At 32.1% G+C, this 19,432-nt stretch overlaps 1 protein-coding gene across 4 annotated transcripts in view; it reads right to left on the bottom strand.

Moving 5' to 3' along the window:
- KIFAP3 (kinesin associated protein 3) overlaps window positions 1-19,432 on the bottom strand; it is a 147,816-nt gene that overhangs the window by 11,608 nt on the left and 116,776 nt on the right. For all 4 annotated transcript variants that reach the window (XM_025285964.2, XM_025285962.2, XM_006073110.3 and 1 more), the window contains one exon: window positions 16,831-16,930. In XM_025285964.2, coding sequence (XP_025141749.2) covers window positions 16,831-16,930 — 100 coding nt within the window. The remainder of the gene's footprint in view (window positions 1-16,830; window positions 16,931-19,432) is intronic.

Below are 19,432 nucleotides of genomic sequence, written 5' to 3'. Positions count from 1 at the left end.
CATAATACACCAATATTGCATTTAGCACTAGAAGAACAGGTACCAAAGTAAATCTCTACTCAAATTTTATAAACTCTCTTGGTTCCCGAGAATGCATTTATTATATTATAGGTCTGTACAAAAGAAGGTAAATTAATTTTCTACTTAGGTCTAAGGCTAATTTTCAGTTGTCAAGATACAACCTGATTGAAGCCATCCTGGTCAACCAGGTTGCAGTCTTGTGATGATGAAACAAGGTATTTCTAATATTTTCTTCATAGGATGGGGCTAAGCACCTTTTGCAAGCACTGACAAGCAAATTCAGTGCAGACTGGAATGCAGAAGTATACGATTCTAAAGATTACTTTTCTGACTGTGTCCCCTTACTATATTTTAAATTGAAGTTATTATTTTCAAAGCAACATAAGGAAACACACTTTTTTTCTTTAATCTCTCATGTAAATGGCATTTTTCTCCCTTGTGATTATGTTTACAAATTCAGCAAAACAAACTTAAGTATAAGCTTATCAACAACTCCTGCATTTTATTAAAGTTAGTGGGGTGCGATGACCTCAAAACCAGAATATCTGGATATGATTTATGTCTCTACTGATATAACTTGTTTCCGTCTTTATCTGTAACTTTCTTTGTCATGATTTTTTTGTGTGTGTGTGGTAAAATAAGAATAATGGCTATCCCTTTTAACATCTCTCTGCCTTGAGATTATTGTATTTCCAAGTCTCTTACAAGAAGAGTACAAAGACTCTTACAGCATGTATTTGGTGTTGTTATTGTTATGACATATGAAAATGATAGAGCCTTCCCTAAAAATACTTAAGAAATTCTGGCTCCTGCCATATAATCCTGACTGTTAAGAGATATTCTATCATACTTGGCATGCTTCTTACACATGCTTTCTGTTTGCCTTACAGAGCTCTTACATAATTCATAAAGATTTATGCCAACACATAGGCAACTAATTGTTGTTGCACTAAAATAATGCCATGGCCAATCATATCTTTCTTTACCATAGTGAGACTGGACTGCTTATATAAATAAAATTATTCAATCAAAATCCTTCAGATGCTATGTCAAGATTGGTGCAAATGATACAGCACCTTTAGGGATGAATAATATGGGGAAAGTCTCTACACGCTTTTTCATCTTATTTTATATTCTGGGAGTTTATTTTGAAAGTAGTAAATCAAGGATAAAGTTTTTAGTTCTTCCACACAAATCATCACTTCCCACATTGCATAAATTCCTGTACTTAGGTTTACTGCTATAGTGTTGGCTTTTCTTTGAAAAGGGCACAAGGTTATAAAAGTGTTTAGGGTGGGTATTTTCATTCTGTGATGTTCGCTGTCTTGGGATTGTGCCAACCTGACAATATGGGATACATAAGCAAAGCTGGGCAACTATGAGGAGAATTCTTCAGAGAGATGGGAATGTACCATAAATTTTTGAGATCACAGGCAGTACAGGGCTTTAAGTAGTATTTCCAACGGGCACATAGGTATATCTGTATTAGTTATTTCAAGTATAAAGGACAAGGAAAGATTAAAAATTGATTTAAAATGATGATGGTGCCCACCTGCTGATGAAAAATACTACTTCCTTCCCCCAGATTTTAGAAGAAAAAGGCAAGATGCAACTGTAGGATACTGACATAGTTTCTGTTTTCCTTTAGATTATACAGAGAATGAGTTAAGCTATATTCACCCAATATTTATAAAGTCCTTAAAATCCAGAAATCCTAAAAAAATAAAACATTTTGAGACTTTTAAGAATTCCTGCTGTTTACTACCTCAAAAGAGATTTCAGCATGGAGTTTAAGCACCCATGTGAATACAGCTTTATGGGGTTTCTTGTATCAGTTTAAGTTACAGTTGTAATTTAAAAATTTACTTGCCTAACTATGATCATAGAAGCCTCCTCCCATCCTTTCACATTTGAGGGGCTCTAAATTAGCCACTTGAAATTGTCCACACAAATCTAGACTCCTTTTTAAGATTGCTTTGCCTTTTAAGTTCTGACAGGCCAATATAAAGGTGCTTTGTTTTTGGCTGGAAAAACCTGAAATGGAAAGATTTCTGAAAAAGTGGGATGTATCAACTTTAGATAAAGCCAAACAAAAAAGACTGGCTTAAAAATATATTAAAGTATGTTATATTATTTGATACAGAATGCAGACTTATGTCCACAAAAGAGATGATATTCAGAAAATCATTAACTATGCTCCTCTCTATACATCTATTCAAAAGCCTATTTAAAACCTTTAATTTTAACTATAGGCACAAGAAAGCATTTGTTGGTTATGCCTCTTTAGTCTGAAATATGTAGCTTTTATGTAAAAACCCACAGACATAGATTTTTACGTTCACCAATAATTAATGATAAAAGTATAAAGTTTAGAAAAATACTAATCATTCTTTTCAAACACAAAAACAAAGCATCATTTGAAAATAGATTCTACAGCAGAGTGTCACATTTGTCTCTCTGAAGTATATCTGAGTTATATTTAGTTGGCAGAGCTGAATACTTAACGAGATTACCAAGTGATTTGGGCTACCACTGAAAAACTTCATATTGGCCTAAAATTCCTACAAGTAAATGAAGGGGGTGACATAGGATGAGATGGCTGGATGGCATCACTACTCAATGGACATGAGTTTGAGCAAACTCTGAGAGCTAGTGAAGGACAGGGAAACCTGGTGTGCTGTAGTCCATGGGTTCGCAGAGTTGGACATGACTTAGAGACTGAACAACAACAACAAAATCTACAGGATTATAGTTCATAGTTAATCCCCTTAATTCCAGAGTTCCCTTCCATAACCCTCAATGGAGGCTTACTGCCTTTTTTTAAAAATGAGAAAATCTAATGCATTTTAACAAATCTAAAACTCTTTCAATTAAAAATTTTCAGAATTCATCAACAGCTATGATATCAGCATTAAAAAAAGTTCAAAGACTAAACTGTTTTCTCTCTTGTTTCCTTGGAAATATCTACCTAACTATACCTACCTCCTTCCTTCTCTATCTACCTTACTATGTATAATGAAAGCTTTCTACCAAGTAAACCTTTGCTCATGAGATAGGAGACATCAGAAAGCAACATTTACATTAAGCTCTTTGACACAATATCTCTTCAAATCTCACTATTCAAATTATGTTTTGTAGGACACTGACATGTTTCTAAAGAGGTGTTCTATTACATAGGTACAAAAAGCTGTTGTCTGAATCAGTCCCTCCAAAGTGCTTACTGTTATAATGAAGTAACTAAATTCTAGTGAATCACCAGACCATTAAGGAGCAGTATTATTAAACAGCCTATATAAAACTCAGGAGGTTGTATTTTAATAATAATGTAATTCTTTGCCAAATATTGCACTGCTTAGGTTAAAATGCAAAAATATTAATCTGTTTACTTATTTATCTAAGAAAATTCATCACAATATCTTTAAAAATTATTTTTATTTTTTCTGGTTTTGAAATATTATTGACATATAATATTGTCATTAGATTATCTTTTTTCTTCTGGAAGAAAATGTTAAAGGTATAATCTTTTGTTAACAGAAGTTAACAAATAGCATGCTCTTAAAAAAGTGTCTAAGATATTATGGTATTCTTCTCTAATGATTAATTGGTTTTGTCTAAAGATTAAGGACAAGTAAAAAATGTTTAAGACATTTATGTCATGGGGACACACACACACATTTAACCAAGGTGTGAGAACAATATAAATGTTGGCAGGAACATGTAGATGACCACTGGTATATAAAAACTGACACTGTACTTAGTATTAATTATTTAATTATTTTTCTAAGCCTGATAATACTATTACTTTTAAAAATCTTTTTAAAGAGTGAAATAAAGAATAATAAATAGGATACTTAAAGTCATTTCAAAAAACTATATTTTAACCCTGAACTATAGATATCCTTTCTCAATGGGAAAAAGATCATTTCTTATTGATTTCTATCCTTTGAGCCCATCCAAGTATTTCTAAATTAAAAAGGTTACTGAATAAAATAAATTTTAAATGTTAAAAATAAAACATTAAATGTACATTCTTACTTCAATTGTATTTTTATTCAATACTCTATAAAGTTATTTTCATTCATCATCACAGAAACTTTAAGTAAAAATTAAAAGTATCTTTTGGAAATAAAATAATCTCCAATAGTATATAATCTGTACTTCTGATAAACTGATTATCAACAGGTCAACTAGTTAAGACCCAATAATAAGAAAGTAACAAGATCAAAAAACCTTTTATTCATTTTAAGTATGTGGTAAAATTTGTTTCTACAAAACATAGGCTATTTGACAATGAAAACTAATATAAAACTTGTAATATTGGGACATTAAAAGCTTCTTTTGACAATTTTTTAAAGCCAGAGAAAGCTTACATTCAGTATAGATGGTACTTTTCAGTATAGGTATATTCAACTGGATATGTGGTAGTGTAACACATGTGCACTAAGATTTTCTTAATCTTAACAGTCAAGGCAATCACCTTTATGTATACAAATTACTACAATTAAAAAGGCAGTTTTTTATGTTATGTAGGTTACTAAATTTTCCTATTTAGCTTAGGCTCCTACCAACAACTTTATATTACAAGCACATAATACTATATATACATCTTGATTATATATTTAATAAGTACTACACATTGTGTATTTGAAATGATTTTATTTACATTTTAAAAAGATCACAATGGTTACTCTGGGGAAAAAATGGATTGCAAGAGAAGGTAAATATGAAAGCAGGGAAGTCAGGAGGCTATTTTGAATGGTTCAGGTGACAGATGTACGAAGTTAGGAGGCTACTTTGAATGGTTCAGGTGACAGATGATGGTGGCGTGGACTAGGGTACTAATGGTGAATATGGAAAGAAAAGGCCAAGTTTGAGACAGTCTAGTAATGAAAACAACAGGACTTACAGATGATTTGCACTGGAGATAGTGGTAATAATGAAGAAAAGGGAGGAACCAGGGGAAACTCCAAAGTTTATGGCTTGAATTTTGGTTGACGGTGACATTTGCTGAAGTGGAAGATTAGAGCAGGCACCTATTTGCATGTGGGAAACCAAAAGTTAAGTCTCATGATTTTACTAAACATTCAATTGGTTATATTAAATAGAAGAATAAAGCTGGTGCTCAGAGGAGAGGTATCAGATAAAAATACAAGCCTTTAGATAGTATTAACATTTAATGACATGGGATCTGGATGAAACCCTCTATCTATGTAGTGGGTGCAGTTAGAGAAGAGGGCTCCCCTAATTGATAGGGATAGAGAACAGGGTCGAAGTTCTACAGTAACCAGCATTTAGTGGTGAAAAGGAAGTGGCTTATCCAGCAGAGAACACTGGGAAGGAATGGAGAAGATCCTAGGAGGAAAGTTAAATGGGGTGCTTTGAAAGCTGAAAAAGGGCCAGTTTCAAAAAGCAGGGCCTGGACATGTGTGTCAAACACTGCTGAGAGTTAAAGACGAGAACAGTCCATGGATTTGGCAATTTGAAGCTCACGAGTGTTCTGGACAAAACTGGAGAAACAGAAGAGTGAATGGGAGTCTTTTGAGATGTACTGTATGAAGAGAAATGAGAAATGGGTAGAGGTTGGAATGTGATGTTGGGGCAAGGAGTTTAACTGGAGATTCCACATTGAGTTTATATGCAGACAGGAATGATTTAGTAGAAGGGAGAAGAATGATGACATGAAAGAAGACCTCAGGAAGGCAAGAAGGGATGGGGTTCCAAGAGAAATGAATCAACTGGACTTTGAAGAAAAAGGCACTTTCTTCACTGTAATAGAGGGAAGAGAGTGAGGTGGAGTAAAAGTAAGAATAGACACCTGGAGGTAAGGAGATAACCTTGGGCAAGCTGCTTAACTCAATAAGCTTTGGTTTTCCTAATGTCTCCTTCTGAGTTGTTGTGAAGATCAAATTAGAGAAGGGATATAATAATAGCACTTAGCATACTGTCTGGCACTCAGTAAATATATTTCAATAAATGCCACATTATCATTAATCAGCATATCTCAAATTATAGACAGATTTGAAACAACTTTAGAGAATAACATTTTAAATAATACAATTAGAATAAAGACTAAGTCTGTATGGCATTGAAGCCTGCATGTTTCTGTTCCATTCTAGCAATTTCATTTAAAATTGAACTGGATGGTTTACGTTATAGAAATGAACTTTTTGGAGCAGTTTCACTCATTTAAGATTTTTCTTTCATTTTTTAAAGACCAACAAAAACTTTAAAAAATTGTTTTGTGCAGGAATTTTCTGTGAACTTTCATGTCCAGAATTTTGAATGGGTTATGGACTGTCTGATGCAGATTTAATAGTAGTAGAAAAACAAAGAAGAAAACTACTTAACAGCCCCCAATACCCTCAAATACAGAGTCCAAAAATTCTGCCTTAGTTTCCATCATTTTTTTCCCACATGCAAACTTTCATGTTATAGTCTAACTACACGTAGATAGGCTTATTTGGAAACACTAATTCTAAAAGCACAAGCTACAGTTTTAAAGTTCAACATTTCTACATTATATCAAATATCTTCTGAAAAGGCAAGGGTAGTGCTATACATCCCTTTCTCTTAAAATTTTCAAGCCATTCTTTTTTCTTACCCTTCTCCTCTTATTGGGGTAACTAACAGGCACTTTACCCAAAGTGGGTCCTCTGTTTTATCAGAAGATCTGACTCTACTTCCCCAATTTAGAATCTTATTCTGTGCTTCAACATATTTTTCAATTGTTGTTTTTATGACAGTTATATAAATCAATGAACTGGTATTACACACTGCTGATGAAAATAGAAATAATTTATTTTGTGAAAACAAACGGCCATAACAGAAACTGACTTCATTGGTGAGAAACCAGAAGCAGATTTCTTTTATATATTTTAGAACATGTCATATTTATGTATAATGTGATCTATGTAAACATATAATATTAATAAAATATATTTATCAATGCCCATCATCTAAATTGGCATTCTAAAAGTGAATTTCTTGACAGAGATAAGTTCCAGCTACCAACCAGTAAATAAGTCAGTAATAAAGATAATAGGTTTAAGTGAAAAATAAATTTAGCAATATATATTAACTGAATCAAATGATTAATGCTTCAACTGGGGGGGTTTCATTGTAGCAAAAAATAAATGTGACTTTATTGTACTTCACTATGAAGATGTATATGTTTAACAATGTATAAGATTCAGTTTGCTTAAATGTGATTTTGAATTTCCACTGATTTATTCAACAGATATTTATAGCATTTCCAGTATTTGTAAGGACCCATATAGTAAGATGGTTCGGTGGATACCTAAAATGATGTAAGAATAGCTCTTACAATGTAGAGGTCAAGTTTTTTGAAATCCTTTAAATACTATGAAATCTTCTCTGAATTCAAAAGTGAAAAATAATGTTCTGACTTATTAAATAAACTCATTAAGTGCAAATTTATGTTGAAACTGAATATACAACATAATCCAAGAAATACAAAACTAGCTTCTTTATTTGCGGAGAAGGAGAGGTTTGAGCTTTCAAGAGCATTAAACTAGACCTAATTTGAACGTTGATGGTAGTACATGCGCATGTGCAGTCACTCCCTCACCCTGCCCCTCCTCACATGCACACCTTTCTCCTCTCAGCTTATTAACATTCTAAATCTTTCTCCCAGGTTTGGCCTTGCAACCACTTACTTGATAAAATAGGTCACTTAGAAAGGAAGAACGACCAATAAAAGGAATTACAAAGACAACAAGATTAAACTGATTGCCCTGTTTTCATACACTGTAGCTGAAATCTGCAAATATGCAGTTGGCTGTGTTTTGGCATTTAACAGCATGCGATCAGTAAGGAGGAGGAAATTTTATTCTCATTAACGGTTGCAGATTTACTGCAGTGAAAAAGGGCTATGTAACTCGAGATGTGACAGTACAGAAAGATCAAAGCCTTGGACTGGAAACCAAATAAACCCTCTGGCTACTTCCTGCAAGGAAAATTCACTTTGGCAATGTAAAACAGAGCCCAGTTAAAAACTACTCTCAGTTTTATGAGCTGTCATAGCAGCTCAAGTGGTTTGGACCGGTTGAGTTTAGAACATTATATTTCCTTGTTTTTGTCTTAGATACTTCTGTAAGCAGTTTTATAGACTTTAAAACACACACACACACACACAATAACAAATAAACAAAAAAAGAAACTCTTTTCTTTTGGTTGAAACTGAGAACGTAACCACTAAACTTATTAAAACAGGCAAGTCTTCATTTGCACATTCCTTTCTCATTTACTACAGTTTAATATTTTGCCATTAGATTTATTTGGCAATATACATTTACTTTAATAATTCATCTGTAATCTGTACAATCCCTATTCAAAATAAGTGCAAATCAGTTTACAGAAGCCATATGGCTCATATCTGAGGGGTGAGCTATTTGTAATAGCACATCTGGAAGGTCTACGGGCAATATGGAGAATATGGGAATTAATTAACTTTACACTAAAAAACCTATAGGCTCTAAGTTTCATCTATTTTAAAAAATTATTTAAGAAAAAAAAATTTGGTTCACGTTTCTAATACAGGGGCTTTCAAAACAATTAATTGTAAATACTTTAAATCACATTGTTAAATCAATCAAAACACAGGCTAGACAAACCGACCCCTAAGTTTAGAAGTAAGCTCAGATTCACTGGATCCAGACTTAAGGGAAATAAAAGATGACATGCTCTATTTTCCTTTCTCTTTTATTTTTCTGGAGGGGTGGTAGTGCTTATCAACCAAATTGCTTATAATTTAAAAATTCTCATTAGACTATGAATAAGCAAGTCTTTATAATTGTAATGTGTATCCTATTCTCTTAAAAAAACTCATTTAAAAAAAAAAAGAGCATTTTATTGGTCAAATTTATCATAAAAGCAGTCATCCATGCTTAAGGGCTTTCTCCTTTCTTTTTAAATTTATAACTCATTTCTGTATATCTGTACAGCCAACAAAAATGCTATTAATACATATAAAAATGAATGAACTTTAACACTGGATAATCACACTTAAATGGTGGTGATATAATTAAGTTCCTAGTCATGACTGGATGAACTCCCATGTCATTTCTTCTGGTACAAAACTACACAGTAATTGATGTGTTAACATTTTTATAGGATCTAGTCATATTCAGATTACTTATTAAATTTATAGACTCAATTATACTGAAATTCTTCTCCGAAATGAAAGTCCCAATAAAGAGACAACAAATTTGGTTTTCTTTGGGAGGATCTTTGGATTTTACACACAGCTAACATGCCTGCCTCCAAAACCCAAGCTCAGATCACCAGACTGAAAATTAACAAGAATTTGATGAGAGCAGTTCTGCAGCCAACTTCTCTTGCTTCTAAATTTCCAAAGGAAAGCAAATCACTTAAAATATTTTTTCAAGTCAGTATAAATTTTCTAGGATAAAATATCTTCCCAGGTTTCCAGTATTTTAAGTCTTGATTTTTGGCTTGAATTTCTGTATTTCAGTAAAGTTTACAATTTGCTAATGCTGATGTGTGATAATCTAATAAAATCTGGCCTTAAAAATTATAGGCCCAATTTACTAATAAAACGTAATTCAATTTTCCTTGGGAAATGCAAATCATTAGTATCCAAAGCAGTAGAACTGAATTGAATTCCTTTGCCTTTTTTAAGGTTAAAAAGAAGTTTTCTCTATTAAAAAGGCTTAACAAAGAAGTCAACTAAGACTAATATATAAGGATTCACTTATAGGCATAATACAATAGCATCATGTATATAAACATTTACATTGGTTAATTAGCTAAATAAAAGATTTGCTGGAGACATTAATCCTTGTAGACTGAGATTATCCCACTCATTTTATCCTCATTTTTTGTTCAACTGGATTAATCTGTAGAGAACTTAATGAACTACTTAACACAGTTTAATGGCAGTGAACTAGTTACTTGATGTGTTAATAAATTTTAGCAATTTGTCTCCAAGAAATCTAAACACCAATTTTCAGTAAACCATATACAGTGTATTAATGCAAAATAAGTAAACAATATACTGTATTATACAACAAAATCTGCATATCTTACTCTGAATTTTAATAACATTTACTCTAAACTTTCTAAAGCATAGTTCACTGTTAGACTAACATATCAGCTTGCCATTTGGAGGCAGTAATGGTGTAATACTAAGAATCTCTGAGCCTTAATTTCTACATTTGTTAAAACAGGGTCAATACTACTTTGCCCTATATACCTTACACACTGTTGATGATCAAATGAGACACATGATGAAATAAATGTTAGCTTTCTTGTTGTTTAGTTTAGTTGCTAAGTCGTATCCAACTCTTTTTGCAACCTCATGGACTGTAGCCCACCAGGCTTCTCTGTCCATGGGATTTCTTAGACAAGAATACTGGAGTTGCCATTTCTGTCTCCAGGGGAGCCTCCTGACCCAGGGATTGAGGTGGATTCCTACCACTGAGCCTCCAGGGAAGCCCAAATGTTAGCTACATGCAAGTTATTAGTATTTGTATAATAAGATTTAGACAAAAAAGTGCCTTAAATTTTATTCTTTGAAACTCTTAGAAGGCTCCTAAGACATTCCATCTTCTGAGATTAAAAAAAAATAAATAACTGGCATAATTGTTGAGAGTATTTAGAGAGAAAAAAATGTAATGTGATTTAATGTAAGGACTGTGTTAGAGCAAGAGTCTCATGCTTAAGAAAACATTTGTTTGCATTGGTTTGCTTCTCTCATCAGAACTGTCAAATAGCTATTGCCACTCTTGGTCTCCTGTTTTCACTATCCACTAATTAACCATTTCATTACCTAAGATGGAATTTTACCTATCACAGAGTATTATTTCCTATAAATAGTTTTATTCACTTCAAGAAATTTTACCATGCATTTCTGATTGGTTAATAAAGATGGGAAGAACTTAAAATTATTTCTACTGGTTATACTTAGCTATAGCAATTATTACTGAGCCTGAAATAACATGTTTATATATGCTAAAATAATGTCATTTGGACAACTGAATATAATTATAATAAAAATTTGCACAGGTTTGGATATGTTTAGATCAAATCATACACCCTGAAAAGGAGTAACTTTTAAAAGTAAACAGGATATTGTCTTATTACCCAAGACCATGGTTTAGATTCTGTTGTATATGTTTTAATCATGATTTAACAAAATTCCATTTAAGCTGAAAAGCAATTCTTGCAAATATCCCAACTTCAATACAGCTAAGATCAAGTATTAGAAAACTTCACAATAATAACATTTATTCCACAATTAGGTAAGTGGATCTCACTACACTCAATGAATCTATTTTCTTTGACACACAATTATTTACTCAGTCTTTATCTCTGATTATTTCCTGAGGATAAATTCTTAGAAAAGAAATTACAGAGTTAGGGAATTTTAGGCTTCTGTTTTCTGTTACCAAATATAGTTCACTGAGGTTTTGTCCATTTAAATGCCCACAAGAGGTGCATCACAGAACCTCTTTGCTCCCATGTGTGGATATTAGCATTAAAAATTATTTTGCAACTGATAGGTGAAAATGAAAACTGGCTGCTTTATTTGTATTCATCATGACTGGAAAAATTACTAAAGTTAGAAGTTTTTTTAAAGACTTCATGAAGCATGTTCTCCTCTGAGAAAAAGTTATAGGGAAAGAAATTAGGAACAAAAAAGTTACATACTTAATAAAGCAGTGATTTTAATGATTATCTTTAAAAGATTTAATAAGTATTTCATAATAATTTATTTAGTTCTTAAAATGCTGCAGAGCAAATGGTTGGTCTCAATATCTATCAAAGAAAATATTTCTATGAGGTTCTTTTCATTTCTTTTGATACTTCGATATAATTTCTATACTACTGCCACAGTAATGAAGGTCACTAAAACTTATACTAGAACAAATGGAAGAGTTTGGTTTATCAATTAAAACTTTGTAGAGGACTTATCAAATAAGGGATTTTATAAGCATATTTAATTTTATCTCAATATATGATAATTTCTCAATTGCCAAATTAAGGGCTGTAATATAGATAATAATTTGATTTATCTTTTGTATAACTGCTTTAACATAATATCCTAATATGTAATTCAAGGAATAATACAAAGGGCTGCTGCTGCTAAGTCGCTTCAGTCGTGTCCGACTCTGTGCGACCCCATAGATGGCAGCCCACCAGGCTCTCCCGTCCCTGGGATTCTCTAGGCAAGAACACTGGAGTGGGTTGCCATTTCCTTCTCCAATGCATGAAAGTGAAAAGTGAAAGTGAAGTTGCTCAGTCGTGTCCGACTCCTCACTACCCCATGGACTGCAGCCTACCAGGCTCCTCCGTCCATGGGATTTTCCAGGCAAGAGTACTGGAGTGGGGTACCATCGCCTTCTCCGAATACAAAGGGCAGTAAATATTAATACTACACAATGCCTTTTAGACAGGGAATACTGAATTTTAAGGTTGCTTTTCTCAAGTGAAATAACTGAGTTAAATAGTTGAATATAATGAAGGTGACCTTATAGCTAAAGAATAAGTCAAAATTTTACATAGAGTTTCATAGGAAGGAAAAATTATACATTTACAAATTTTGATAAAAGATTACTACTTACATAGAAAGAAAATAATGTGTTAGTCCTATCTAGTACTTTTTAAAATTGTACAACTAACATTTAAAATTGTGCAAATGACTAACATTTCAACAATGATTTAATGTTTTAAAGAAAATAAATTAGAGAAAACAGAATAAAAAATATATATGTGAAACATATATATAATGAACAGAAAAGTTAATGGCCAAGTATTTTAAGAAAGAGGAAAAAAGAAGCAGGCACACACAGAGAAAATGAAAGTGTGAGAATCAGATGGCTCAGATAATTCACACATCTAGTTCATCTCTGACTTTAGTGAAACCATCAGTAAGTGACATCATTGTGCCAACCACAAAGAAGAACTCCAGGCCCTCTGAAAAATATTTTTCAAAGCCCCAAGGAAATCCAAGCAGTCCCTGAAATTTTTTTCCAGTTTATGAAAATTGGATTCCTATAAAAGAAAAATGGACCATTTTTACTGCAACAAAAACTGATTTGTAAAAGCTGGAAGCAGTTTAAAAATTCTCAACATGAGGTTCTTGTTAGTCTTGAAAAGTAAGAGTTATAATAATAAAAAAAAAAAAGTTCAAAAATATGGTACAGATACATTGTATATAAGGGGGGAAAAAAGCCAGTCTTACTCCTATTATTTTTAATTAGCTTCAATAGCAAGTTCCAATTTACTTTCTAATACCAGTTCAGGTTTTGGGAGCACAAGATTTACATCTGACCCTCTGGGAATGGCAACCCAATAGCTAATGCCTTGGAGCCCTAATATATTTTACATTACCCCCTAAATGTTGGGAAATTCTGGTGGCAAGAGGTTCAAACTGATAGTGACACATGTCTAAAACTCGGGATTCGCTAACTGCCAGTATGTATTTTATCAAACACCATGTCCCTCTTGTAGAATAGGATGGATGAGCTTAACAATTTTCACTGGTTTCCAATTAAACTGCCTTGCTGTATTACACAAATGTAGACATTCATATTAAGAAGGGCACCCTGACTTAGATTTTAAGAAACATACAATTGGAACTGTTTAAATCAGTCTCTAAATTTGACTCAGTTTCCCCATTTTAACAGATTTATCACATTATGAAATGTGGTCGTTTTAGAAAGAAATAATTTTTTTCTGAACAATTTAAAAAAAACTCTTATACAAATTAGAAATTTATTCTTTACCTTGCAGAAATTTGGGATCATATACTTCACCCGAACCCACTAAAACTGACATGTTAAAAACCCACAAAGACTGAAAAGTCACGAGTACTGGCTGAACAGCATGCCACTTGGCACTGTCATACTCTTTCATGTTCTCAAATCATTAAAAACATTTGTAATTATAAACATTCACATTTTATATATTATTTTAAAAATTATTACTATTCCAATTAACTTGACATTGCTTGTTAATCAAAGACATATGATGAACAGGGAATGAATTTTTAAGTCATGTGGACAATTTTCTTCATTTAAAGGAAAAAAAACTTCTCAAAATAGACAACATCTCCTGTTCTTAAAATCAGCTTTTTCAGTATTTAAAATTTAATCAAGATATTTTTCTTTCATAATTAACCCAAATTCTTCATGTTGTTCATTAAGTCTGTTTATTCTCATTTTAACAGTAGAGATGAAGAATAAGAGTTCAACATCTTCTGTTTACATTTTTTTTTAAATCCCACTTTGCTTAAAATCAATTAAAATGAAATATTTCAAAAATATTATTTTAAGTCAATCATACTTGATCTAATAGGTTTTATATTTACCTATTAGATCTCAGAAACCTAAAGGTAGCCATTAGTTTAAAATTTCACATCTGGGACATCATACATCTAAATTATCATGCCAAAATATGTGAATAATTGTGGAGCAATTTAAAATAAAATATTTGTAGAATTAAAAAACTAAGTCAGACTGAATCCATAGTTACTACAAAGAACAACATAGGAATCCCATTAGAAGACAATCCTAACCAACCAAAAATAATTGCATAACACAGTAAATGAGTCTACAGAGGATCAATAAAACAATGTAGCAAAGAATAGGAGTTTTTGGCTATATTATAAGCTTTCTTTGTATCTCTGTTGATAAAATTTAGAGTCTCCTTTTATTTGATCTGTTACCTACAAAAAAAACTAAGGAAATTCACTGTAAATTATTTCTTCTGGAAATTCAAAGAGAAAATGATATAGTTACTATATTTATGGCCTGAAAAATTAAAAAAGACAAGAGATGAAAGACTTAACTTTCTCAGGGGAAGTTCTTTTTAAAGGGAAATCTCAATTGAAAATGATTAAAATAAATAAGTATACCATTTTTTTTAATTTGAAAAAATATATAGTCTACATGAAGTTTTATTAACTAATCCTTTAAGCCAATGTTCCCGTCACATGTCTTTTATGATGTGAAAGAAGCTACTTATGTTTTTTTAATGTTGAAAAAGAACTAAAGGTGAACTAAAAGTAAGAGAATTTTCCCTAAGTCTTTTTATAAAAAGAAACTTGTTAACAGAACTGAGGAATGAAATTCTGAAATCTTTGGACACAGTACAAAACTTAGTCAGGGAGTATAGCCATCTCTCAAAACATACAATCAGGTTCTTAAAAATCATATAACTATACAAAACATTAGGTCTTTCTCAAATAAGTAATGCATGGTTAGTTTGCTTTTTTTAAGCTGGAAGTATATGCAGGAGACACAAAAGCAATGTTTTGTCCATAGTGGAACATAAATGGCAGAAAAATTAATCTTAAATGCTTTCAGCAAAAATCTTCAATATAAACATTGGGATTATATAGCAAAATAATTTCTTCCTTTTCTAATTATGCTTCAGAAAACATTTGTACAGTGAACTGTCATAAAATGGAACATATTAGTTATAATAATTAAATAGAATCTCTAATTATAACATCAGAAGTAGTCAAAAGCCATAGGCTTTCTGGTATTTAATCATGTTTAATTTTTTCTCCCTAAGGCAAGTAGTTTCTTACCATGACAATCCAGTGCACCGATGAAACAATTTCTAAAGTATTATTATTTATTTAAAGTTCACTAATGGCTACTGAACTACCCATAAGGATACTGCATTTCATAAAATACTCCTGTATTTTCCACTATGCTTTTAAATTTTGTCATGACCATCAGTGAATTGTGAAACCAATACAGTGGGTCGCAATCTGCATTTCAAAAATAGAATAGACTAAAACAGAACATATCATTGTGAATTACATGCAGTAAGAGTAACTGCTATTTTAAGAATTTTACTACTGAATTAAAATGGTTAATATAAAGTGATGATTCAAGAGTTATAACACACTGGTCATAACTGTATTTAAAAGAATTTTTTTTAATTTAATTTTTTAACTTTTTTTTAACACCAAAAACATTTTGCATTGGGGTATAGCCAATTAACAATGTTGTGATAGTTTCAGGTGAACATGCAACTGTATTCTTAAACACACACTGTATTCTTATTTTCCATACAGAAATATTTATGTTAATAAAATATGTAATTTTAGAAGAGAAAATTAAATCAATAAAGAAAAAAATAGTCTTAAGGGTAAAAAGACTACACCTATTCTTTGGACCATTTTAATGTGAAATTGCAATAATCATCCTAAGTTAAAGTATTATACCTTAGTAATGCTATGAAGGGAAAACTATTATTTACAGTTTCTGGCAAGATTTTAAAAGTCTAGGAGACCAGTAATGAAGCAGAGTATCTGTTGGGGGAAACTTTATTATAATTGTACAACAGAGCTGGCATGCCAGGTTTTTTCCTTAAATATTTTATTTGAATGCCATGCAAGGAGGAAAAGTCCTTAATTTAATCAGAACATCAACTTTTTAAAAACAATGGTGTTTGAATAATTGTTAAAATACATGTATTGTGTTCTTATTTTATAGGATTTGGAAAACATGAAATAACCTGCATCATTAATCTGTCAAAAGTACTGCCTATTTCAACAGACAGCCTATATTTTCCAAACTGAGGAAAAAAAAAATATATATTTTTTCTTAGAACTGTGATATCTTCATTTTTTATATGGATAAATGTGACTTTGTAAGTTAATTTAAAATCAAACAAGCATGTTCTTGAAAATATTCAGGATTTGTTTTACTCTTTAATGGAAAAAGAAAAACAGGAAGTGATGAGAGAATTTTAGCTTTTTAAAATCAAGGGAAACACCATATACTAGATTTTTCTTGGAAGACTGTTTACCTGCCAGCAAATGAATGCTGCCCAACTACATCTCCGTTTTGAAGGTGATAATCATTGAAGAAATCTGGACTCATGGCTCCTTCAGAGGCAACTAATCCATCTAGAAAGAAAATAGTAACTAATGAAACATCTTTGTAGGGAATAAAAAGGAAACTATTCTATTAAGTAACACAATAGAAAATAACCTTTTTAATCCAGAATATTTATTTAATCCAGTATATTTAATCCAGAAGAAAAATGTTAGCATGATGTTCCGTTCTCTCTGAGAGTGTGAATGAATAGCATACATACATAAGTGTTCTGCACATTTATTAAGCATCTACTGTGTTGCAGTGGCTTCCCTGGTGGCTCAGTCAGTGAAGAGTCTGCCTGCAATGCAGGACATCAGGTTCAATCTTGGATAGGGAAGATCCCCTGGAGAAAGAAATGGCAATCCACCCCAGTATTCTTGCCTAGAAATTCCATGGACAGAGGAGCGTGGCAAGCCACAGTCCATGGGGTTGCAAAGAGTCAGACATGATTGAGCAACTAAACCTACTAAACCTACCTATGTTGCAGTACTATTTTATCACACAGATGAATAAGACATGATCTCTGCCTTCAAGGAGCTTATAGTTTTGTGGAAAGACAACAAAAGATAGGGGGTGAGAAAGGATAGAGAGGAACAATAAGCCTTTCAGGCTAAGAAAGAGAATGAGTAAAGAAATAGAACAGACATTAAATAGCATGGTTTTGGTAAAGAGCAACACTCTAATATATTCCACATTTTATATGCGGGCAGCTTCATTTGTGTAGCATGATCAGGGAATTATATATTTCAAATAAGTTAATTTTTATATAAGCAATGCTTCACACAGACACACACACTTTGGTGTGTGTGTAATATAATTTTGTAAAGTAAATACATTTTACATTCACTGTGTTTTTACAAAGTATACTGAATATAATTTAAAAACTTCTTGATAACTCAATCTTCATTATAAACATCAACCATAATATAGTAATGCCCTAGGTTATGAGATATATTGGACTATCTATACTAAATGGTTACACTACCATGCTTTTTAGTACTTATTTCTTTGCTTATAAAATGCTCCTTTTCCTAAACCTAAGAATTTATTATTACTTCTTGCTGATTTTAGATACTGCTTTCCCATTTGCTCCAATCTAAGAATTCAGATAACCTATTTTTGATAGAATTATGTATAAGTTAAGAATAAGAAGAATCTGAGGAAAAAGGATCTCAGTAATGGCTTCAGGGCTGTCCTATATGGCTCTTGTAATTACTAGTTGAAAAGCTCCGAGACTTTCTAAAGTTTAAAGTATTCTGAGTTGGCAAGTGACCTCTAGGTAAATGTTGGCTAGGTTGTATCCACAACATTGTTTATAAATTTGGCACACAGTAAGCAAGCTATTTAGTAATGAGATGATGATTTTACACTTACCACATGCAATAATACTTTGCTAGGTCCTGTGGAAAAAATTACAATACACAATTTCTGTTTTCAGGAGTTTTATGTTAAGTGAAATATAAAACAGACACTTATGATGCAATTAAATAATATATTTTATTAATAAATGATTATATAACAGGAAGGGATTTATGTGTCAAATGAGTGCTGGAGGTGAAAAAGCTATAGATGGATTACTGTGTTCTGCAGAGGTTAGAAGGTCCCAGTTGGGAAGGGAGGGAGGAAGAGGTGTAACTGATTTTAGTATCAATAGACAGTTGGGAATTAATGATAAAATCTGTTTAAGAGTAAGGGTATTAAAAATCAAGTATATGGTAAAATTAATAGAGCTTGCAAATGAATAAGTAAAAATAATTTGTATTTCCATAACACTATCCATTTGCTATATGGATATATAGGCTTCTCCTGGGGCTGAGCTGGTAAACAATCTACCTGCAATGCGGGAGACCTGGGTTTGATCCCTGGGTTGAGAGATTCCCTGGAGAAGGGAAAGGCTACTCACTCCAGTATTCTGGCCTGGAGAATTCCATGGACTGTATAGTCCATGGGGTCACAAAGAGTCAGACATGACTGAGTGACTTTCACTATTTGCTGTATACCATATATTAAAGACTTGTATTGGTATTTAGTTGTTGAATTGTTAATCATACCTTTGGTATTTACCTTATTACTTTAGGAAATTTAAAATACTTAAGAGGAAGCTTAAAAGTGTGTAATATTTAGTCTAGTTTCTGTGCCCTCTAAAAGCTGAAAATTCTATAAACTAAAAGACCAGCTAAACACAAAAAAGTTACAAAAACAAAATTATGGGAATGCCAAGACACCACAGATTGAAAGTTAAGCAGCTAAAAAAAATATTTTCTATCCATCTAAGACTCTGTTAAGGTCTGGCTAAAATTAACAAGGTTAACACTGCAAAAATCAACAAGTTTCTCTGTTAAATTAAAACCAAATAATTACAGATCAGGTTTTATGAAATCTGCCAATTTTAGAGAACAAAGCAAAGTAAAATGCCAAAATAAAATGTATACCACACATTGAAAATGAATACAAAGATAGTCAGCATGCCAGAGAATAAAAGATTCTAACACTCAGAAATATAACACTCAGATAAAAATACAACCAAATAA

The sequence above is a fragment of the Bubalus bubalis genome, chromosome 5, assembly GCF_019923935.1.
Source record: "Bubalus bubalis isolate 160015118507 breed Murrah chromosome 5, NDDB_SH_1, whole genome shotgun sequence".
NCBI lineage: Eukaryota > Metazoa > Chordata > Mammalia > Artiodactyla > Bovidae > Bubalus > Bubalus bubalis.
This window is presented reverse-complemented; position numbering and strand designations above follow the sequence as displayed.